Here is a 25,622-nt window from a genome sequence, read left to right on the forward strand (position 1 = left end):
CTCTCTAGTGGCTGGCCTCTCTGCTTCTCTGATCTTCAACATTAATCCCTATATCTGATCCTGGGATTTTTATTATTAAGACCAACTAAAATTTGTGCTCCAATCACCAGCATTTGAAGACCTGCTGTGAGACAAGTACAGTCTAAACAGTTTGAAATATGTTGTTTTCTTAGCCCTCAGAACATTGTGTGGAAATGGAAGCTCCAAGGGATTAACCAAATTTATTTGAGTTGTTAGCAAAGAAACATATACACTCTAAACAACTCTTTTACATCCAACTCAAAGTGCTTCTTGCTTAAAAATGTCAAATATTTTCTTATTTAGTTCACTTTCAATATGTGGTGTCTATACACTGTAAAGATAAGAAACAAATGTACAATATCCACATATGGTTTAAAGAGATGTGTGAATCCTAAAACTTATGTAGCAAGTCAAGACCTCAGTGATGGATAGTCTTTCATAAAGATACAAGGTGTGTGTGTGTGTGTGTGTGTGTGTGTGTGTGTAGTACAGGTGCTTGTTTTTGTGTATATGACTTTGAAGAAGCCACATACTCAGGAGATACCATACATATTGATTTTAAGATGAGCTATTTCACAGAGGCCTAAGTCTCACCATAATTAGCTAAAGTATTTGGTGAGCTAGTCCCAGAGAAATGTCTGTCTATGTTTTCCAGCTCTAAAATTATGAGCATGCACTAACATGCCTGGATGGATCGATTGATCTATCTATCTATCTATCTATCTATCTATCTATCTATCTATCTATCTATCTGTCTATCTATCATCTATCTATTTATTCATTTTTGTCTTGATTTTTGAGACAGGGTTTCTCTATGTTACCATCCTAGCTGTCCTGGAACTTGCTCTGTAGACCAGGCTGGTCTCAAACTCACAGAGATTCTCCTGCCTCTGCCTCTCGAGTGATGGGATTAAAGGAATATACCACCACTGCCTGGCTGCTTGGATTTATTTTAACAGTGGTTCTGTGGATCTGAACTCAGGATCTCACACTTTCATATAACATCGTACTTGTCTCTGGAGCCTCATTTTTCTATATTTTGAAGCCCCACTGCAAGGGTCATAGGAGGGATTATTATGTCTCAGAGTCTTAAAGTAGCTCCAGGATCCTTGCTGGGAATTTTTAGTGCTTTGGTTTTGTTTAAAACCGTCTGAAACTTTGTGAAGCTATGTTATTATCATACATTATATATGATATTATATTTTTGATGTATTATCCTACAATTTTATATTTTCATGCCATTTTCTAATTCTCTATGCAATGGAATATCACCATAATTATAGTATTACTTTATCATAAATTTTCCAAACTGCTACCACTGTACATAATTAGAAATATTATTTCCAGTCTAATTTCAGTTGGAGGAAACTTGATAATTTTTTTCTGTTGCATAAGCAATCAAAACCTGAAAAAGTTATGGCCTCCTAATGCGACTCAGGGACTGACAAAATTCATTGAAGTATTCTCACTGTGCCTGAGTCTGATGTTCTTAATGACTAACTTAAACCCTGAGGTGTGCAAAGACAGACGCTCACCGTCTGCTGTGAGGCCACTATGGGGAGTACTGGCCACTACAAGGATAGATCTCTAAAAACCCATCTAAGGCTGACCTTAAGAGAAGTGCCAATTGAAAAAGCAGAGGTGTGTGGCATACACTGGCAAATGTGCATTGTGGATCTGTTTTAAAGGCATTCTTTAAAACACAAGTGTTGAACACATGTCCTTGTGGTATGATTAAACATCCTTTGGGTATATACCCCAAAGTGGCATTTCTGAGTCTTGAGAAAGGTTGTTTCCGAATTTTCTGAGAAACCACCATACTGATATCCAAAGAGCTGTATCAGCTTACACTCCACCAGCAATGCAGGAGTGTTCCCTTTACTCTACATCCTCAAAAGCATAAGTTGTCATCAGTGTTTTTGATCTTGGCCATTCTTACAGGTGTAAGATGGAATCTCAGAGTTGTTTTGATTGGCATTTCTCTGATAGCTAAGGATGTTGAGCATTTCCTTAAGTGTCTTTCAGCCATTTTAGATTCCTCTGTTAAGAGTTCTCTGTTTAGGTCTATACTCCATATTTTATTGGATTATTTGTTCTTTTGATGACCAATTTCTTGAGCTCTTTGTATATTTTGGAGATCAGTCCTCTGTCTGATGTGGGGTTGGTGTAGATCTTTTTCCATTCTGTAGGCTGCCATTTTGTCTTGTTGGCCATGTCCTTTGCTTTATAGAAGCTTTCCAGTTTCAGGTGGTCCCATTTATTAATTGTTTCTTCAGTGTCTATTCTACTGGGGTTATATTTGGGAAGATAGCAACATTGTTTGTTATAGTCAGAACATAAAAACAACCAAAATACCCCTTGACTGAAGAATGGATAAGGAAAATGTGATACATTTACACAATGGGGTACTACACAGCAGGAAAAAAAAATGACATCTTGAAATTTGCAGACGAATGGATGGAGCTAGAAAACTTCTTATTCAGTGAGGTAACCCAGACCCAGAAAGACAAATATCATATGTATTCACTTGTAAGTGGTTTTTAAACATAAAGCAAAGAAAATCAGCCTACAAATCACAATTCCAGAGAACCTAGACCACAATGAGAACACTAAGAGAGACATATATGGATCTAATCTTCATGGAAAGTAGAAAAAGACAAGTTCCCCTGAGTAAATTGGGAGCATGGGGACCATGGGAGAGGGCTGAACGGAGGGGATAGGAAGGGAGCAAAGCAGAGAAAAATGTATAGCTCAATAAAATCAATAAAAAAGAAAAAACAAAATGGATAACTTAAAAAAAACCACAAGTGTTAACTTTATCATATTTAATAGAGGAACCCAAAGAACAAAAATGTAAATAGAGAGTACAAAATATGGATTTCATTTGTGACAAGGGCTTCACTAGCTGTTTGTGTCACTTTAACCCAGTAGCTATGTCAATGTGACCTGCACTTCATGAGTGGACTGTAAGTGACAGATACTTGACTGAAATCAATGGATGTCTATCACCCAGTTTGAGTGGCAAGTCTTCCATTTCTCTGACCTTATTTTTAATGGTACAGCATGTCAGTGCAGGCAATAAATCATAGCACAGTTTGATTTGTGCTCATAGAAGGATGTCTTAAAGAAAATCTTATCATCACAAGGACATAAGCAAACTGTTAAGAATCTCAAAGAACAGAACTGTATTATTACCATACTATTATTCTCTTTATTCATTTTTTATTACTAAGTCTAACTGTACCTCAGACTGGACTCTAAATCCCAATTTTCCTACACCAGCTCCTGAGTTATGAGTCCTGAACCTCTATATGTCTCTATCCCCAGCTTCCTTCTTACGCTCTTTCAACAGACTAATGGGCCTCCCCTTGGGGTCACTTATCTTTAGGATCTAAGATGCCTAGTAAAGGAAAAAAGAAAAAAAATGCTTTTGTAGATTATCTTTGTATATTTCATATATTGGTCTATATATTTGTATATGGGACCAGATCTGGTGATTTATTCATTTGGTATTATACTCATCAAAATCAGAAGTGGGTAAATGAGCCTTTTGTGAACTACTACTGGTTCATGCTTGTACCACATACTTCATAATTCCATGGGTACCTTTAAAGACATAAAATATATTCCTGCCTACAACTGATATAAAATATTTCCAACTTATTAAGAAATATGATCAAATATATCTTTTATTACTGATTTATATTATCATTTAATTTTGACAGAATTATATTGCCTCTAGTTCTCTATTACTTTACAAATACCCTACATGAAATAAAAATTTGATCACTCAGGAGAGAAGATAAGAATAGCCTATACCATGAGATTTTATATGTTATAGGAATTTTTAGAGAAGTTTTTATACACACAGGACAACTGTTGTACATTATCAGCTCTTATGCTGTATGAATGCTCCAAGATCATAAAAATGTTTCAGAAAAATAAAAAATGCTCAAAAGAAACCTAAAATTTAATTACTTATAAAAATATATTATTAAATTATGTGATACTCTCATCAAAAAGTAGGAAAATGCATGTAGTTTCATAAAGATAATGCAGTTGTATTCCTTCAGGCATAGAAATATCTGAATCATCTGCCTGTTTTCTAGTATTCATTATTTAGTGGACACTTTATGTAATAATAAAGAGTTCATTCCCTCATTTAAAAACTTAACAAACCTAGGATTTCAACAATCTTCATGCCTCCAAACCAATACCATAAATCCATGTCTATTATTATTTAGAAAATCCACTTTTAATATTTTATCACCTGCAGATTTAGTTAATAGTTTATATTGCAAAGGAAAGTTCAAAAGAAGATGGGGTACCTGAGCAGCTGGACTCATCGAGTTGGAAGTGTTCGCAGTGGGCTCTACCATCACAGCGCTGGTGAGATAGGACACAGATGCCTGAGGAGTTGCACATCAAAGCTCCACTGGGGCAGCTCCGATTGGCTGAACAGAAAACAGTGCCGACGGTTACGATGAGGAGTGGTAGCAAGTACATCTGCTTTTTAACGCGTTTCTAATAATGAAATGATTGCTGCCTTACCCTTTATTTTTCATATTTTATTTTATAAAACAGTTCCTTTATGTTTCTTTTTCTTTATTCTGGGCAGAGAAATATCTCAACAATTATAAAAGCTCTGGCTTCTCTTCCAGAGAACCCAGGTTTGATTCCCAGCTCCTTCATGGCAGTTCAAAGAGTCTGTAACTCCAGCTCTAGAGATCTGATACTCTCTTCTAGCCTCTGGAGACATGGCATGCAGGTGACACACAGATATACTTGCAGCCAAAGCACCCATGCACATAGAAAAGTAATTTTTAAAAAGTCTTTATTTTCTTACATGTGTAGAGTGAAACATAATTAAATTCTATCCATATTTCTGATCCACTTCCACCATATCCCATTTGACATATGCCCGTCCCATCTTCAAGTCTTTTTAAAAACCCACTAGCTCCAAAGCTACAGAGAAACCGTATCTCAAAACAAAAACTAAACAGAACAATAAAACCCCACTAAATCTGCCTTAGTGCTGCCCCTATGGGAGTGGGGCTTCTACTGGAGGGTGAGAATCCTCTCAGAGAGTAATTTTCCCTCTCCACAATGATCAACTACCAATAGCTTCTCAGTAATGGGAGGGTCCTAGTGATCATCTGCCCTATCTGTGCCACATTTTTGGCCGGCTTGATCTTGTGCTGGTATTGTACAGGTAATCACAGCTGCTGGGAGCCTGTGAGTACATCACACACGTCGTGAGAAAACTTTTCTTTTTAAATACAATTTAAATTAGCCTATAATTTTCAGCAAAGGTAGAAAACATTGATGAAAGAATTTCTCAAATATTGTCAGGGACTCGATTTTATGTCCCCCCACAACTGATGTTGAGGTCTTAATACATAACAGGACTGTGTTTCTAGTTAGAGACTTAAATAAAGGATATTACAGCTAAGTGAAGCCATCAGGGTAAGACCCTACTCAAATGCTATTAATGTCCTTATGAGAAGAAATGAGGAGGGAGGGAGGAGAGAAAGGGAAAGAGAGAAAGCAAGAGCAGGGATGGAGGATGGAGAGAGAGGTGGGGGTGGGGAGAAGAAAGATAAGATTAGGGTTTGCATGATCAGAGGTAAGGTCCTGTCTTCTGGATTCTTCCAGAAGTGATAAATACTAAAATCTCTTTGGATCTTCAATTTCCAAAAAAGATTTAGAAGCTGTGAGTGGTCACTATGTATATATATATATTCAACTATGTTTTGAAGCACGATTAGTAAAACTTATAGAAAGAAATTGAGGTTCAACCTGAAGGTCAGCAAAACAAAATAGTCAGCCACTGGCTCTTACTTTGACTCCCCTTTTTGTCTAAAATAAAAATAGGCTATAACTAATATAAGAAAACTATATACAGTAAGCCAACATGTATAGCCATGGAAAGAACATAATAATTGCAGCCTGCATTGAAAAGAGTAGGTGCTCAATAACTGCATGTGTCCATGTGCTGATTGTCCTGAAAGCGTAGCTCCAGCCCATTCCCACCTGGCTTACAGAGACTTCACTCCAGAATCAGTATCCATCACTGTATATCAGAACTAGGTCCCCAAGAGGCCTCCTCCATCATGGGAAGCCCCCTTCATCTCCACACCCCACACCCTTCAAGGAACAGCGTTGACAACCAGCCATCATCCCTTATAAGGATATCCTTCTGGGCCATGGGCTAAGACCTGATAGGGGAAGTGACTTCCATAGTAGATATTTGAGAGAGACATCCGTGACTGGATCCTTAGAGGGCCATGAGCTCCTCCAGGAAGTTCGGAGCCTTCACAGGTACCAGCTCCCCACTCACGGCCCCACCTCCCCGGAAAATAGCCTTGGCACACCGTAGAGTCAGGAAGCAGCCATTCCTCAGATCTTACAGGGCTGCTGCTCTTCCAGAGATCACATCATGCTGTCTAGGTACAGGTGGTGCATGGTTAATAAAAACTCGGGAGATAAATTGGGGTTCAGCCTGAAGATCAGAAAAAGCAAAGGAGCCAGCCATTGGCTCTTGCCTTGACCTTTATACGACATTGCGATCCTACCTACAGGAGTCTCAGAATGAGACTGTATCTGAGAGCTGTCTCCTCTTATTTTATAGTCCTCTCTACTTCTAGAACTAAAGGTGTTCACTGGGATTAAAGGCATGTACTTCCCATGGCAAGCTATGTAGCTACTGGAATTAGTGGTTTGTTTTACCATTACCTGGTTTTGTAAGGGTGACCAATGGGGCTGCTTTACTCTCAGATCTTCACACAAGCTTTATTTATTCAAATACAATTTAAATCCCACTACGTTTCAGTTTAGTAAAGCATAGTATGTAAAATTTATGTGGCTCTAATGGATTGGATTCAGCATAATAGAAGCAGAGGGCTTCCTTGTTGTGGTTTCTAAGGACAGGTTGGCCCAACCTTAGAGCATAAGGATGGGTTAGAGGTGCTATGCTCACAGAACCCTAAATTGTCATGAAAATCATGTGTTTATTGAACCTCATCAAAACACTCTGCTGTGTGAGAAGCAGAGATTCCTTCCTTTCTCAGAGAGCACATTTCCTGTGGGTGAGAGAGCAGGATTCTAAGAGACAGTCACTTTGAGAAACAACTAAAATGTCAGAAAAAGATCAGACACATCTTTCAAAACACTGACATTGAAATGGAATGTAGGATTCATGGATAGGGTTGTTTGTTTCTAGTGCGTAGCATAAATTTAAGTGTTGCAAGAATAAAGTCTCTGGGGTCTTTACAATTTTATGTAGGAATGCCAGCAGCAGTTGATATTTGAAGGTCTTGTACTCTAACAAAATCAAACTTCCTAGCTGTCAGACTGATTCCACGGATTTGTGCTGAGATCAATATTTAAAAATAATTCACATAAAGTGATACCATGCCAATGAAGTATAACTTTTTCATAAACTGAAATGGTATATATTTTATCAAGAATCATTTTTCTCTCAAAAACTAATAGGAAAAACAAATACAGTTAATCTATATGGTAAGAGGGTCTTGCTGCGAGGCCTAGGCTACCCTAGAAATTATGGTCCTGCTGCCTTAGCCTCTTAAATACTGGGATTATAGGGACATTCCACCTTGTTTAGCTTACATGACTTTAACTACACAGCAGGATAAAACAAAAGTAGGAATCTCTATTTCAGGAAGCCTTTGTGATTCCAGCATTTGTTCTGTCCGTCAGTATCTACTCGCCTCCCTCCAAAATAGGTCGTCTGCCGATATACTGTTTTCTGTGACTATAAAGTGACAAGGGAGCAGTTTCTCAGAGAAATGGCATGCACAAGAAAGCTACAAAAGTTAGTTTCAGTGAGACTGGCCAGAGACTGGGAGTATACAGAAGTTACCTGAAGCTGGAGTTCAAGAATACATTAAGTAAAGGTCTCAGGGAGAGGGAGAGGGGGTGGTGAGCAGATGACTGGGGGAAAATGACGAGTCTTCTATAGCATGGTGGGATAACTAGGGATGTCAATGATTATTGTAGAATAACTAATAGCAGAGTGTAAATATTATCAGTAATAATAAGGGCTATATATCCCAAGTGATAGATTTGCCAAATAACCTGAAATGATCTTTGCATGTTGTGTATATGTGTTGGTATGTTACACTATAACCCATAAATAGATACGGACACTATATAACAATTGATGTGTGTGTGTGTGTGTGTGTGTGTGTGTGTGTGTGTGTGTGTGTGTGTAAGGGTGGTGTTTGAATAAGCAAAGGTAATCATAATCATTCTGATAAACTCATGCTTCCTGTCCAGTGTGTTGAATTTATGTTGATCCTCCCCATTAGCCAAACTCAGCCATACACTGGGCTATAAGTTAAAGAAGTTTATTATGTCTGTATATATGACCCACCCCTGCTAGACAGAAACTTGAGAAGCAGACAGGTATAGAGGGAGTTGACATATTTCTCACTATTAGCTGATGTGTCCCATGAAAGCTAGTGACACTTTTTGTGATGTGAAATGAATAACTTTCCTAAGATTATCCCTCATCAATATTTTTTATAATTGGCTACTATGTATGTCAGTTATGATGTCAGTATTACTAGTACTTGGCAACGGCAGTGTGAATTACAGTATGAAATAGTTAGCTCTTATGATAGTCACCATTGATAAAGTCTACATTAAAATATTGATAACTAAATCCATTTTATAGATGTCTGGGAGGATGGTATGAAAGAATATGACTAAGTACATAATGCCCTCAAAATAAATTTTTATTCTTTCAGCATTAACTTATTTTAAAGTTTCACTGAACATTAAACTGTTAAGACATTTCATAAGGGTTCTTGTTAGATTTAATTCAAGGACAGAATGTGCATCTGTACTGTCAGAGTTAGATTTGAATATACACCAAATCTTGTAGTTTTCATTCTAAAGGATCATGTGTAACTTTGCTGTTAAAATTACTGAGCTCCCGGACACAACAGGAGAGTTGCATATATGAATTCACAGCAATTCAAACACATGCACAAGACCTGTGTAAACTCAAGCTGGACAAAATCATAGCATAGAGAGAGGGAATAAGCATGAATCCCACTACAACTGGCATTTGATAGTGTCTAAGAGAGGGAGAATTAGTTTTCTTTAATGGTACATCCCCTGGTGAGTCAGCCACACTCCAAGGAAAAGAACTCTGAGATTTCTTGAGAAATACACACCGCACTTTCTGGGCTGGGTGGGGGATGACAAAGAAGAGAACTCAAAGTTGTGTAGGTAGAGGAGAGGGTGGTTATGGGAGAAGTTGGTGGAAGATAGTCAACACGTTCAAAACAGACTGTATGAAATTCTCAAAGAATTAATAAGCTACTGTTAAAAAGAGAGATACTGAGTTCCTCTACTCTGCCCCCTCCTCTTTTCCTTCTACTAGCCCATCCTTCTGAACCCCAGAATCCCATAAACTAAGTGCACATTCTGAAGTACATATTTCTCCACTGAGCTACACTCTCAGGCCCTTAATTCTGTTCTTTTACAACAACTATACTTTCAAAAAAATCATTCTCATGAACCATTTATGTACTGTTTGTTTTTAAAATAGTATCCACCAAGTGAATGAGTTTATAGATGCAAAATGATTTATGTTACTTAGGATTACTTTGGTAAGAGAGAATGGCAATCTCTAAGATAACGATAGATTGGAATAAATATGCCCCTAGATGTTAAAGCACGCTGTTTGAAAAAGAGTATGGCAAAAGACAGATTGTTCTCATGAGACATTTAGAAACAAAATTTTCTATAAACTTTATAGCCTTATTTGGACTGATTTTGGAGCATTTGTACATTGCCTAAGTATTTATACTAGAGGTTATAGAAAAATCAATAATTTATGTCATTTCCTATATTCAATACATATCCTTTGCTTTATGAATTCTGATAAATAGTAACTACATATGTTTTTTGTTGTCTACTTCTATAAAGGTATTTGTGAATATTCATTAACTATTATGTGACAGCATATAAAAACCACAGAAACAGAAATAAGTATACTTATAAACACTGTCTGCATGTATTTATATATACAGATAAAGATACAGACACATTCACATATGCTCATTATTTATAAACATCTCTGCCTTTTAAAACAAGAAGAAAATACTTTATTTTCTGTTTTAATTAATTTGAAGTAAAATTTAGTTACCGTTGTATATTATATAATGATTTACGCCTTGGAACACTCTTTCCATCTCTCCCATGCGTGTTTAGTTATCCATCTCTACGTGTGGTTCAAGCCTTGAGAATTTTTGGCTCATGTGAACTATCCCTTAACTTATAGTAATTGATTGTCCATCTAAAGACTTTAGGTCCACTCAGTTAAAGGTTTGTTTTGTAAATTAAAATCTTAAAACATGTTTTAAGATATGCTTACATGGAAAGAATCCTGTTTTGTTTTTTTGAGACATTCTTTCTACACAGCGCAGTCTGACCATGGACTCCCCACCTCTTGTCGCTCCTTCATAAGGAAGCTTCCCGTTTTTAAGCATGGATTATGTTCTGGAGAGCTTTCTATGTCAATTCTGCCTTGGATGCATATTCCAGATGCTGATGTGGCAACTGCATTTTGTCATACACGCCTTTGTTGTTATTTTGGGCTGTAGTGTTACTATTTTCTTCCAAGATCAGTTATGCTCTCTCATCTAAAACAACTTCTCCCCTCTGCCCTTTACTGTAAGTGCTAAGTAGAGCATCTCATTTTTACTGGAAACTCAATAACAGATATTGGTGTGAACTGATATTGCAGCACCTTGGGAAGGACTGGTCAAGATGAAATACTGCTTAACTTTTTCAGAGCCAGCAATTCAGTCAATTGAGATACATATACTTCAAAACACCATTTTTTCAGGTCCAGCTTCACATTAAAATTTAACAGAAAATCTCAAAAATAAATTAGAAGAAGCACCGCAGATAATCCTTCATTGTTGATTGTACTTCCAGAAGGGGACATTATGTGATACAGCAATGAAATCTTTTCGAGTGCCATTTGACCTTTATTCCTGGATCACAAAAATTAACAATTTAATTTGGACAGATTGTGAGCTAATTATCTTTATTCTAGTACAAGGAGTTTCCCACTCTATTCTTTTTTGTAAAGTTTTAACAGAAGGGTTTGACTAAGGTGTTCCAAAAGATAACGTGTATGACTTTATTAATTAAATCAGATAAAAATGAATCTGTTTTTGTAGAACTAAATTACATTTTAAAAAGCTCTGAATGGCCTATACTGTCTTAGATGCATCTCTTTAGGATCCTTAAAACTCAGAGGAGCTGGAGAGAAAGAATTGTAGATCGATGTCACTTCTAATTGATTCTTTGGACTACTATGCAAGGTTTCTAGCAAAATGGTGCCATAGGTCATAGTTTCACATATACTAAACACTGCAGACATGGAACATTACATGGAACAGAAGAGAAGAAGCAACAAAGGTACTCACAGAAAAGATCAGTATGGACTCCAGCAAGGACCTGCATTAAAATAGGGACAGAAAATAGAGATAGTACTACAGAGTTGCAAACTGCTGGTTTCCATGTCCTAGGAGCAAGAAGAATAACTGACGTCCTACACCTGACAGCAGCCTGAAACAAGGTTTCCTCTTCCATTGTCACTCATAAAGCCATCCTAAACCAAAGCACACCGGTTATGAGAAAGCAATGCTCATGAGAAATTTAAAAGAGGGAGGTAAGAACACCAGAACTAGTTTTGGCACCGAGGACTGTTTTTCCTAATGTACATCAAATACAGAATTTAATTAATCCAGAGCTACATACCAGGGAGTAGACTGCTTTCCAGAACTATTGGGTTTATTTGTAGTTTGGTCTACTTCCCCCGGCTTTCTGCAGGGACACCACAACCTACGTTTTTGCTCATCATTCTCTTCTATTACTCTCCTTAGATTCTGTGGGTTAAAATTTATCTCGTTTGCATCTTGATTTTTTAAGGAAAGGTACTTGGAGAACAGAAGTTTGGAGATCACCTTGACTTCTTAACAGCATTGGATAAAGGTCCCATGTGAAAGACACTCTCCATAATGGAAGCACAAAGCAATACCACTATGAGGACAAGATGTTAAAAACAAAATAGTACTGTACCTTGTCAAAGTATCTCTGGTCTTTGAAACCTCGACAACTTCCTTCTTTACACTGGGTCATTTTGTGTTCACTTCTGTATATAAACACTAAGCGGACTGCTTCTTCTGGTTTTTAGCTTATATGGGGTCATCTGTGCAATGCAAAACTTCTTACATCTGCTAACCTATTTTACAGTCTAATTCTTGGAGATAGTTGGATCTTAAGAGGACAGAAGTGAGGGTTTTCTGTCCCTACTACCATGTCTTCACAGTAGTTTTTCAATATTTGCTTGTTAAAACAATTTTTAAGCTATCATGCAAAGTAATGGATACTTAGAATACTCTTTTAAATAATCTACGTTCATGTGTGCATGTGACTTTGTGCACTTGTGAACGCAGGTGACCATGGTGGCCAAAAGAGGGCATCTGGAATTAGAGGACATTGTGAGCTGTCCCAGGTGTGTGTCAGGAACCAAACTCAGGTTCTGTGTAAGAGTATCATACTCCTTTAACTGCTAGGCCATATCTCTAGTCCAAGGCCTGGGCTTCATTATGATATATATTTGTTATTTATTGTTTCTTTCTCCCATCTTCCTCCTCTTGCCACACTCTTTGTTGTTAGGCCCTAAGACTAAACTTTCAGGGATCATTTCTATAGTTTGCTGTTAGGCCTCTTCAAGTCCACCCCAACAACACCCCTTCTGCTTTCATGTAACCAATGCTTGTTTTTATTTATTGCTTGTTTATGTATACTTCAAGTGTTCCTTCAGGTTTTATATCGCTCTATTTTTATTATTTTCTCAGCCATACTTGCAACATCAGTTATCATATGCAGATGCCAAGAATCCTTCTTTGTCTTCTGTGTATACATTTCCAAACACATTCTGAACACTTATTTCCATGTTTCACAAACACAGCATCTAAAATGAAGTCATGACCTTTCCAAAGAACCTCGTGTGTCCCCCATTTTCATTGCTGTCACCATGGTACATGAGCTGCCCTGCTGCCCAAATAGGGAACTTCAGCATTTCTGAATCCCTTTCTTTTCCTCCTCTCATAATAGCATCATAAATCATTCATAATCTTTATCACATACCACATTTTAATTCATCTCTGACTATTGAAACTGCGACATCTAACCAATCCCTCTTTCTCCAGCCTGGTCAATACTGATCTACATTTATCAAGCACTCTTACACAGTCCTGGCAAAGACCATAACACCACACTTAAAAATACCTCATGCTCTGTAACACAGTGTGTTTAGCCTGCCCTACCCAACAGTATTACATTCCTCTACTTATTGATCTTCTTCATCGGTATAGTTTGCATCTACATCCCGAGACAAGTGCATCCATCTGCATCAGTGATGCCTGTCTTAGTTAGGGTTACTACTGATGAAACATCATGATGAAAATTAACTTGGGAAGAAATGGTTTATGTCACTCACAGTTCCGCATAAGAGTTTGTCATAAAAAGCAGTGAAGACAGGAACTCAAACAGGGCTGAAACCTTGAGAAAGGAGCTGATGTACAACATGAAAGGGCACTGCTTATTGGCTTGTTCCTGATAATTTGCTTAGCCTACTTTGCTATAGAACCTAGGACCACCAGCCTAGGGATAGCACCACTCACAATGGACCAGGCCCTCCCCCATCAATTACTAATTAAGAAAGTGTCCTACAAGTTTGCCTACAGTCTGGTCTTAGGAATTTTTTAATTGAAGTTCTCTCTTCTCAGATTACTTTAGCTTCTGTTAAGTTGACATAAAACTAACCATCACAATGCCTAGCACAAGATATAGTGTCAATGAGGGTTCTATTGAAGGTATGTGAATAAATGTTTGAACTATAATTTAAATAATAACATTGTAACTGTATAGCAAAACCTAGAAATAAAGTGCAATGCCTTGAAATATTTGGTGAACTGTGTTCATTAACCACTCCTGTGCTTGTTGTTACAGCATTTTATCTTTCACTCCTAATGTGGATTTCCTTTGGGAACAGAACTTCATATAAGAAAATACCCAGACGCTACGTTTCCAATGAATACTTAAAATTATAATGACACAGCGGTCTTCTAAGCTTCTCTTTAACTAGTATTCTACCTTAAAGTCAAATGTCCGATGACATCAGATAGCTGTATTGAATATAATATTGTTTCTGTTAGTCAAATTATATTACAGCTCTAATGGAAACAGCAATAAACAATTTGGCAATGTTTATTTGAAATCTTCTCCCTTTGCCTACTTCACCAATAACACAGTGTTATTAAACCTGCCTTCTTTTTAATCACACAGAGAAAAACAAGGGAACAACAGGAAGCAGAATAACTAACCTTCAAGTCTAAGGCAGAAAAATGGTTTTACTAATGTGAGTCTAAAAACTTTATTCCCAGAGACTGTTTTCCACCTTTTTATTTATTTTACTTCCTTCCCAATAATCATATTTCTGGATTTCTAGTTGATTACTAAACCCCCTTGCTTCGTTCCTTGATTCCTTCATACGGTTCTATTCCAAAATGACTTTTCTTCATGTAAAAACTATGATCCACTATTATGTTTTAGGAATTTAAAAAATATAATGTAGAAATAATATAAAGAACCAAGCCAAAAAAATAAGTAGGATATTAGGGGCTTTTGAACCTTACCATAACTGGCTAATCACCTTTAACTGTAAGCAATTATTTCTTAACATTTTCCCCCTACATAAAGCAAAAATGGCAAATACTGAGAGCAGAGTATGGGGTTTATATACCCTAGCTCAAATTCTCCTAGTCCGGTAGGTTAGATGTTATTGACTTTGCTATATGAATGAGGAAATGGCATTGGCAGCACTAAAATATTTCCTCGGTATTCTGTATCCTTAATAGTTAGCATAATACACCCTTTTATATTGAAAATAATTTTTTCATACAATGTCTCTGATCATGGTTTCTTCTCGACCAACTCTTCCTAGATCTTCCCCACCTCCTCATCCATACAACTATATGATTTATTCTCTTTCTTTGTAGAAAACAAGCAGAGAAATCAGAATTATAAAAAAGAAATCACAAGAAACACACATGTATATGAACAACAAAAGCAAACAGCATGAAAACACAAAATATTAAACCATGATAATCAAATAAACAACCATCAAGACAAAGCAAAGCATTATGAGGTGAAAAAACCTACAAATCCCATTGAGTTCATGTTGTTTTAGTCATCTATTACTTGTCATTGAACATATCACTACATTTGGCTAACAGAGTCAGTGAGAATCTACTAAAGAAAGCTATTTTTTTCCTTTGCAAGCAGTAAGAGATAGCACAGATGTTAGGTATAGAGTATGCGTTCAGGGAGAGAGACAATCTCCCAGGAAAGGGGAAATATAATACACAGTTAGAAACGGGCAGACTGAAGCAGGAGGACAAAATGGGGAGGGTGAGAGATGTGGGGTAAGGAAGGGATACAGAATAGGACAGCTAACACTAAGGGCCATTGAGAAGTCATAGGAAAACACCAGGAACTCTTAATGATAAGAAACCTACTAATGTATTTTTTCAGGGCTAAACTAGTGTGTGTGTGTGTGTGTGTGTGTGTGTGTGTGTGTGTGTGTGTGTGTGCTATAATCAATTCTTTGTCTATAGGCCTTGATTTGGGCTAACTTTCTTAACATTTAAGACAAAATAAATTATAACTGCATTACTTTAATACATTTCCAAAATGTGTTAAAAAGATAACATAAATGAGCTAGAGTTAAATTGATGAGAAAATGAGAGGCTAACAGAAGTTAGTGTAACCACAAATGGAATCTTTCCAAAAACGAAAAGCAAGAGCCACATGGTTTGTTTAGCTATATAGGACACAAACATACTGTTATTGATGATATGGGATATTCTGGAGACCTTGACTTCATCTGTCAAACTCTATCATTTCTAAACAGAATTTCTTCCTGGAACACTGAGTTAGTGAAAACACTCACCACAGCTGGATTCATCTTCATTAAAGTGGCAGTCAGCCACTCCATCGCAAAGCAGGAGAGACGGGATACACTGGCTATCTGAGCATTGGAATTCCGTATTACTGCAGTGTTGAGGAGAGGGACTGGGAAAGCAATCTATTTCATCAGATCCATCTATACAATCTTCCCGTCCATCACACTTCTCTGAGGCAGGGACACACTGGGTTGTGTAAAAACAGGCAAACTGGTCTTCTTCACACAATGATGGCTGCGGTAAGGCCGGACCTGAAAAAGAGCAGGCGTGGAATGCTTTGTCTTTGTCTACGTCCAGGACTGAATCATCCCAGGGCATAACTAACTGTTGTATATTTATAAAAGAATTCAAGACTTAAATAAATTAACTTCTAATTATAAAATAGTAATTGTATAAAATATGTAAATGTGATAAAAAAAATATGCCTTAACTACTCTCAGAAGCTATAGTCTTTAAAGGGGGCATTCCTGGGGATGGTGAAAGGGCTCAGCAGATGTGTGAAGTAAATACTGCTGAGCCTGAGGGGCTGAGTTTGATCAGCGGAACCGAGGGACAAAAGGAAAGAAACATCTGTCAAGTTGTGTTTTGATCTTCGCATGTTCATTGGTGCATGATCACACATGTACTCAAGCACAGACACCCCCAAAATAAATAAAAGGTAATAAACCTAATTAAAGTGTGCTAATAGTGGGTGGAAAAATGGGCATGCAATGTGGAAGGGGGAAAACTTTGCCGTGCCTCACTCCTAGACATGGACCTATGCTGGACACCTTGAAGGGCTAATGCAACTTAGGGGCTCACCACAGCGTTGTCACAAGTCACCTGTCATACAGGAACTCAGCTGGACCCCAATCAAACCCGCTCACAATCAGTTTTCTTTTCTTTGTTTATCTGTGGGGAGAATTCCCTGGGAGATTTCTCCAATGAACTACCTCAGCAGGAATATGTCTCCTGAGTTAGCCTCCTGGGGACCCTGATCTAAAGCATAGCCAACTACCAACACATTTCTTGTTCAAAATTAAACCTCCTCTGAATTCCTTCTCAACTTCTCTACTGAGATATTTTTGATCCAGGAAGAACATGAAGTTTCATTTCTCGTGGGAGTCTAGGTATGCTCTGAGCTGGAGGCACTCCTCTGCTAGCTCAATATTTCTTTTAAGTCTCTTGTTTAATCCTAATGTAAATTCTGTGTTTTAGTACAGAATATCTCCTCCTTGATTTTGAGATAAATGAAATTTATCAGTGTTCAAATAAAATTAAGATTCCTGTAAGAAACACTTAGCTTACCTTTAGACCTGAGTGTAGTATTTTGTATACATATTTCAAGAAAATTTCACTATTAGGAAATGTTTCTAAAATTGAATTTTAATGAATTGATTATGGAATATAATTTATGGAATCATACAATATTTAAATTAGCATCTCTCATTTCATGTTGTAACAACTGCTCCATTTTTACACATTGAAAACCCTAAGTCCAAACTTGAATTCCAACTGCTTTTGAAAGAAGACAGTTTCATAAAACTGCACTGCACAGTTTCAACTACATGAATTTCAGGAAAAGGCAAGACCATGGAAACAGCGAGTTCTGGGAGTGCTAGAGGTGGGTGGATAAGAAGGAAAGGAGAGCCAGAACATTGGGGATTTCACAGCAGGGAAGCTTCTCTATATCATCTAATAATCATCCATTTGTCAAAATACACTGAATTTTCAACACCAAACAAGATCAATGCCAGGGTAAACCCTAATGTAAAGTATGAACTTTGGGTGATAATGAGATGTCAGTGTAGATTAATCTCATTGATGGTAGCAAATGTAGCACCTTTGTTAAAATGCTGATGATTGAGGAACTGGAACTTCTATGTTGAGGGTGTAGTAAATGTCTATGCTTTCTACTTGTTTTTGCTGTAATACTTCAACATCCACACAACATAATATATACATATGTCAGTATAAATGCCAACATCAGTGTTAAGCTTTACGTGTGTATTTGTATTCATTATTACCAATATGAAACCTATATTCACCCTGCTATTCATGTCTAATAATTCTCTCTTTAAAGCTCTATTTTCTGGATCTCTGCAAGTTCTCAGAAGATAGACATCCAGTCTTAGAAGCAGGTAAATATAGTGTATTCTGGTCTAGCTCATTGTTCCATGTCTCACTACGTCAAAAAATTTGCTTAGTCAGGTTAATTAAACTAATGGCATTGAGGTTCAAGGAAAGTGTAAGCAGAAGAGAAACCATGTCAGATCAATAATTAACTATAATGAGTTTCCTGGAAAATGCATCACATTAGAGAGCTATTTCACAAGAGAGAATGCCATGCTCTTCCAGTGATTTAACTGACATTAGGAAGATAGTATATTCTATGTTGACAGTGGTTTTTTTGTATCTCATGGAGTACAATTAAAAGAGGCAGGTTTAAAGAAAGCAATAGAGGGTGATACTCAGAAATGTTTGTGGGCATGTGTACATGTATGTGTGTGACAGAGTAAAAAGATAGAGAGACAGGGACAGCTATATGCACACACACACACACACACACACACACACACACACAAAGAGAGAGAGAGCACGCTGAGGAATGTTGATTTATTTTGACATGATACTACACATTATATGAATTAAGGGTATTTTCAAGCTATGATATGCCAAAGGTATCACATTGTCATAATGGCAGGCAAAGAGAAAAGAATTAACCCAACAAAACTCACAGCTTATAATCTATGATGTTTCTGAAAAGAAGGATCACAGATTTCTAGTGCTTTGAAATCAGTTATTATAATTATACAATAACCTTTTCTAGGTTGTAGTTGATTTATTGTTTGTATACTGGCGTTGATTCATGGATGTAGCAATGAGGTTATTTTCTTTTAATATGTCACTAACAAATATGTTTTGGCAGTGGAGATTAAAAGCAGAAAATGATAAGTATTATCTTGAAACTGTATAGAAGAGTCCATTCTTTTGACTCTTTTGCAAGCATATGACTATCACCTATCCTATGTGTCAACACCAAATGGACCCAAACCCTCTGTAGACTTCAGTTCTTTACTGTATGAGTTAACATTAAGAATAGGCACTCTGAATCAAAATAAAATCTTCTAAAACTATATAGTATCATCAGGAAACTGCAATTCCTTTCCTATATTAGCACCTGAATGCATCTTTGCTCATCAAAGCTTTGATTTTTATATGGGATTTGGAAAAACCAAGTTGGAGAGAGAAAATGTTTTCCTTTCCTTTGAGAAAATAGTGGCATCTCATTACCCAGATAGAGTTGAGGTCATGAGTTCAATATATATTTCTCTATTCAAAGCCTTAAATAGTAGATATGCATTGCCTAATGGACTGTTCACATTGACTGAATATGTTGTAACAATAACGAACAGAGAAGCTATATATATTCAAAAACCTCTATTACTCTATACTCCCCTTATATTTAAATTAAACAAAGTGTTAATTTGTTGTATAGATTCTGGGAACTGTTCTAGGACAATTTGGAATTTTCCATAAATAACTTTGACAAACAATGTCATTTGTGAGGTTTTTAATTTTTTTTATATATATGAGGTTATCTGACTACATGTATGTATATATACCATATGCATGTCTAGTGTTCATGGTGGGCAGAAGGGGCAGCAAGTTCTCTGGAAATGAGGATACTGACAGTTGTGAGCTGCTGTGTATGTGCTGGAAGTTGAACCTGGGTGCCTCTAAAAGAACAGTCTGTGATCTTAATCATTGAACCACATATAGGTAACTAGAACTAGAAAGACGGTTCAATGATTTGTTTTCTAAAAAGGTCTTAGACAGGAATAAAGAAAGAGGTTTAGTAACTGTCACTAACTCTAGCTTCTCTAGTTAGCAAACCTTCCTCTGATTTCCACCTTCCACTTCATTTTGTGCTTTGCAGGCTGTCTGAGTGCCCAGCATGGGGACTATCTCTTCGTCCTCCTGAGAATGCTGGGTTGTGTTCACTTATGTCTAGATAGCAGTAGAACATATTTTTCACAGAAAATTACTGCACAATGACACTCAGTGGGGCATTGTCATGAGTTCCATCGATGCTCTTTACAGACTCATGCTGCCCAAGGATAATCTGATGAGAGTTATCTATATAACAATTCTGCTTAGTGAAAGCAACATTGAATGATTTGAAAGGAAAATACACACAAGAAAATCTAGAACCAAAATTCAAAAATTAATCTATTTGTAAATATGACCATTCTTGGTGACTTAGTATGGATACTTATTGTAACATACCGGAAATCATTTATAAATTGGTTATTATATTGAGGGTATTATATCAACATTAAAAATATTGTATACAATTTTGTGAGGGATATAATGATTTTAAATATAATTCATAAAACCTCTTGACTTGAGATAACTTTGAATTTTTGAAATGTGTTAATATTTCTTCAAGATCCCTTTATAATGTATACAAATACTAACTTAATTTTTCAGAGTATTCATCTGTCTACCATTATTGATTAAGAGGATGCCAATGAAAACTTATTCCAGAGTAAGGGTAGTTATTGTACATTTTGTTCCATTGCCTAATTACTCAAACATCTTCTGACAATTAATAACTACAGGGGAATGTCATCAACTTTTCAGTGCTTTTCTATGTTTATCTAAGTACCCCTTTTAAGACCTATTATTTTGTTTTTTTTTCTTTTTCCTTACTCTGAATATGCTGATGAACAAATTCTCTAGGTTTTTATTTAATTCCTCTTGGTTACATTTCATTGTCTTATCATGACTCTTTAGATTCTCTGAAACTATTCATATAAACACACACACACATACACACACGTTTTCTAGTACTAATTATATTGTAAGTTCCAGAAACGCAAATCTGTCAATTTTTACTACCATAAAAACTCAAAGGATATTTTATACAACAAAAAGAAACCCAAGTCAAAAGAATAAGTAAGGATTATATGAGGTTGCAGTCTCAGAAGATTAGAGCATGGCTTTCTATACCCTTGACATCACTAGGCATATTCTCTAATTGTCTCTGTATTTACTCTTTCAAAACAAAAAAGTGCCAGTTGGAAGCATATGTTTGGCCAATCCTAAATTGGTAGTCATGTATGAGAGTCTCACCACTTAAACTAGCATATTGATTTCCACACTACTTTATTTTGGGCTATGCATCTTGTCTTCTTATTTTTGCAATCACTCTTGAAAATGATGTAACATTTACACCAAACGACAATGCGCATTGCCAACAGTAAACACACTGTATTCTAATGACAAATGGGAAGAGAAAACAACAGTAAAAGCTGTCAAATATATCAACTCATATAATATCCAGTAGAAAAAATTACTGAAAGTTTCCAGCCAACTATTAAATTAGTTTCTTACCCTTTAACACAAATACTTTGTTATCTATGTCTATAAGCATGATCCCTTCAAATTTGGCCTCTTGGTTTTTTTTTGTTGTTGTTGTTGTTTGGTTTTGGGCTTTTTTTCTTTCTTTTCTAGAGCTACTATCTCCATAACTTTAGTGCTGATGAATACCTGGCTAAGAACTCCCTGTCCTTTATCCCCTCTTGAGAAAATCCTTTGATTTCAAGGGCAAAGCCAAAGTTTGCTTCTTCAAGAAGTACCCTTAATCCTCTCCACAGGAAGTTCACTCTATTTTAGAATTCCTAGCTTTTAAGTTTATAATTCCTTTATGTGTTATTGTGCAATTTAACATAGTTTGTTGTTTGACAGTTTAGCTTTGCTGTATGAAAATATCCCCATTGCTATTATGCCATTTTGTTTGTTTTCAATATAGCTGTAACAAGTGATCTTTGGCTTTAAGACTGTTTGAGAATCATATAAAGTTTAAGTCAGTAGAAAGAATATGAATAAGGTAGGAATTGTAGTTGAAATTAAATTTATTTAAAACAATTTGAATGTATGAATCAATTTTATAGTTTTGCATCAGCTAGTGTCTCATAAATTGACCTCATTTTAAAATGAATGTTGAGGAATGAGCAAAATATTCAGAGAAAAAAATTGTCAATCCTAATTCACTTATTGGATTATAGAAGATTATTGGGCTTTAAAACTATTGCGGAGGGTCATAACGCTCTTGTTGACTGTTAGAACATGGTCTTTTTCTGATGTACTTTTCTCTTTTTTTTTTTATTTTTTTTTCTGATGTACTTTTCAAATGGATTCATTAGACTTGAAGATAAGAATGCAAGAACCAGAAACTTTGGTTAGAAGTGAGTCATGCAGGTTCAAGGGGCCAAACTTCCATCCTTTGTTCCACTGCCTTTGGGGAAGTCACCTGCCATGGCAAAGATTGCTTGCTCTTTCTTCCCTGCTGGGCATTAGACAGGAAGGAATTAGACAGAAAAGGGTAAGAAATTCAAATTACAACCATGAGAAAGCCACCCACCGTGTGAACTGTACTTTGTCACCTGGATTTGACAAAAATCTGAGCAGGCCAGAAGGTAAAACAGATCACAGAGAAATCTATCTGTCTTCCTCTTAAAAGATGAATGATTTAAAAACGACCAATGTTATTTGCCACATAAATATATAAACAACTTGAATTTTGGGATTACATCTGAGCTGGAATTCATCCTTGAACATTCCGTGTAGGTGTAGAGACAGGAAAGAAGAATGTGGCTTCCATTCAGGAATGGGAAAGAAGTTATTTTTTTTAACAGTTATAAAACCAAAATCAAAACAAATTAACAAACACCCCCACAAAATTTCCTAGCTTCCTGTTTTCTTGAATTGCTCTAAGTTCTCTCTTATTATTATCTTAGCAACTTGATAGTTACCAACAATTTATATTTAGCAAGTCAAGACAAAATAATATAACCCAGTCAAGATAAGAAATATAACCCAGGGTTAATATTTCTTTCCTTTGGTATCTGTTGTAGGTTTTAAAAGGTCTATTTTCTTTCTATTTAACGAAAATAAGTTGGAGAATAAAATGTCCATGGTAGTCACCGAAGAGAGCCTTCCGAGCTTTTGGAAGCCATCAGCAGAGCTTGATGTCTGCTGAGCTTAGGTCGTGGATAGGGCATCAGACAGCATGTTCTGGTGAGGATGTTAATCAGTGATTGACTACATATGTAGCATCACATAAGAGTTATTCTCTGGCTTAAAAATAGCATTTCTCATTTACCTATTGAAATGGCTAATGCAAATGTTTCAGAGCGGCAAAGTCTTAAGTCCTGAATGTTATCCTTTCATGGGTAAAAACACAAGCCCATTGGTCAGTTAATTGGTGCATTGAAGATTTGAACCCAGGGCTTGATTTTTAATGTGTACATTGATAGGATCTAGCAACACTGGGTTCTTAAGGTGGGTACACCGAAGCAGCACAGTCTGAGTGGTTTAAATAACATATATTGCATAGTATAGTGGCACATATTTGTAACCAGAACTCTTGAGAGGCCAAGGCAGAAAGATCATGAGTTCAAGGCCTGCTAAGGCTCCATTGTAAAACCCTGTCATAAACAAAATAAATAAATAAAAATCCACAGATCTTTATGTACCAATAGTTCCAGAGGTCATACATTTGAGCTCAAGTCCTTCTCAGAGGTAGGTTCCCTTTGAAGTCACCATGGAAGTAGCCAGTCCATTCTTTTTTTTTTATTACATTGTTGTTTTACTAAGTATCCAGGTAAATTATTGCTTGCAAATGGATTACTTTTAACCTCTACCTATTTCAGCATATAGAATTCCACGTGTCTATCTCCATGAGACTCTTCTAGTAAGCACACTGTCTACATTAGTTTAAAGGCTCTCCCATAATCCAGTTTGAGATCATCCAAAGTCTCACTTTAACTATGTATTCAAAACCTGATTTCTAAGTAAGATTATATTTTGTGGTTTTAAATGAACATAGATTTGGGGTACTTCAGTTTTATTCTAAATCTGCTGTAATAAAAACCATACAAAGCATACATAAAATAAACAAAATGAAAAAAAATCTAACCAAAAATGACTTGGGATAGGGAGGGTTTATTTACCTTACACTTTCAAGTCAAGATACATCATTGAGAAAAGTCAGAACTGGCCCTCAAGGCAGGCACCTGAAGGCAGGATCCGTGGAAGTCTACCACCCAAGGTAGGTGCTTTCTAGGGTGGGGAAGGGCTGGGTCTTCAAACTCAGGTGTGAAACATTAATTCTCAGTGGGCAACAGCCTCCACCTGAGATGAAGCTGGACTAGGCCAGGGGGAACCTGGTTATGCCATCCTTGGCAGGCATCACTAAGGGGTGTTGAACTCTCAGCAGGCCAGGGCACCAGGTGCTGTCTGCTTGGGGGCCCTTAGGACTAAGACAGGCTTTCTGGTGTGAGTGTGGGTGAACCAAATCTGAGAACCTGAGGACAGGAGAACTCGCCCAGCTCCTTGCTGCAAGCTGCACTGGGTGAGTTAGAAGAGGCAGTGCTGGAGAGCTCACCAGGTAGTGATGATGAAGGAAAGCTGGCGCTCTGGCCAGCCAGCTACCACCCAGACCCAGAACCAAGACTGTGAGCTAACTCATCCCAGCATCCACTTCATCTACAAACTACTGGAGCATGTAAAAAGTAGAGACCTGAGGATTAAAAGCTACAGGATCTCCATGAGAACAAGAAACAACAGGATATCCAAGAGGAGTCCCAGGGAGAGCTCATTATCCATAGTGTAGCAGAAACCACAGGTCTCTATCAGACCAATGAGCACTTACAAGAAAGAATGGAATGAATAAATGTGCCACACTACAGCTTTCACAGTGAGATCTCTTTCTTCTCTTCTCTTCTTCCTGCTTCTTCATTTTGTTTGGTTTGGCTTTTGGCTTTTCTCTTATTTTTATTTTTGTGGGGGTGGTTTGCAAGGCAGAGGGCAGATGTGAGGGGATGGGGAGAAAAGTGGGATCCATGATGCAAAATCCACAAAGAATCAATTTAAAAAACAATTTTAAAAAAGAAAATCTATTCTATGAAAATAAATTTCTTCCTTTGTTGATTCAGAATTTGTAGCATTTGTTACAAGGTCAGCTGAAAATTGTCCAAGATAATGCCATGTCTTACTGATGCTTGGATTGCGCCAACTGAGGGAATAAGAACAGAGCAAGTCGTGTATGCATAGAACAGTTTTGTTTCCCCTTTGGAGGACTGAGAGATGAATCAGTACTGGAAGAAATAATGGAAATATCTATAACCCACTTCACATAGCAAGCGCTAATTTACAGGGTCCCTTATTATAAGGTAAGAATATTTGTAAAATATATGTATATATATATACATATATACATATATACATATATATATATATATAATCAGTGGAAAACTGTCGCACTCTCAGGATTTCTAATCAATAAAACATAGTAAAATGTGTATTTTGGAGAGGAATTTATTAAAAATCATCAGTTATTAAGTTTTACATGAAACATTTATCCATATTCAGCAAAACTGGTAAATAGTTTTCATTGTTTGCCTCTTCTGTCTCCCTTCCCGTACTTCTTCCTAGCCTCTCTCCCACTGTCTTGTCTACCCTTTTTGTTACTTT

General features: G+C 36.8%; 1 protein-coding gene across 3 annotated transcripts in view; it reads right to left on the minus strand.

Moving 5' to 3' along the window:
• Positions 1 to 25,622, minus strand: part of Malrd1 (MAM and LDL receptor class A domain containing 1) — a 614,092-nt gene that overhangs the window by 94,678 nt on the left and 493,792 nt on the right. For all 3 annotated transcript variants that reach the window (XM_087896346.1, XM_087896345.1, XM_087896344.1), the window contains 2 exons: positions 16,088 to 16,351; positions 4,350 to 4,475 (listed from right to left, as the gene is read on the minus strand). In XM_087896346.1, coding sequence (XP_087752472.1) covers positions 4,350 to 4,475; positions 16,088 to 16,351 — 390 coding nt within the window. The remainder of the gene's footprint in view (positions 1 to 4,349; positions 4,476 to 16,087; positions 16,352 to 25,622) is intronic.

Source organism: Myodes glareolus, chromosome 14 (genome assembly GCF_982192425.1).
Source record: "Myodes glareolus chromosome 14, mMyoGla1.1, whole genome shotgun sequence".
Taxonomy (NCBI): domain Eukaryota; kingdom Metazoa; phylum Chordata; class Mammalia; order Rodentia; family Cricetidae; genus Myodes; species Myodes glareolus.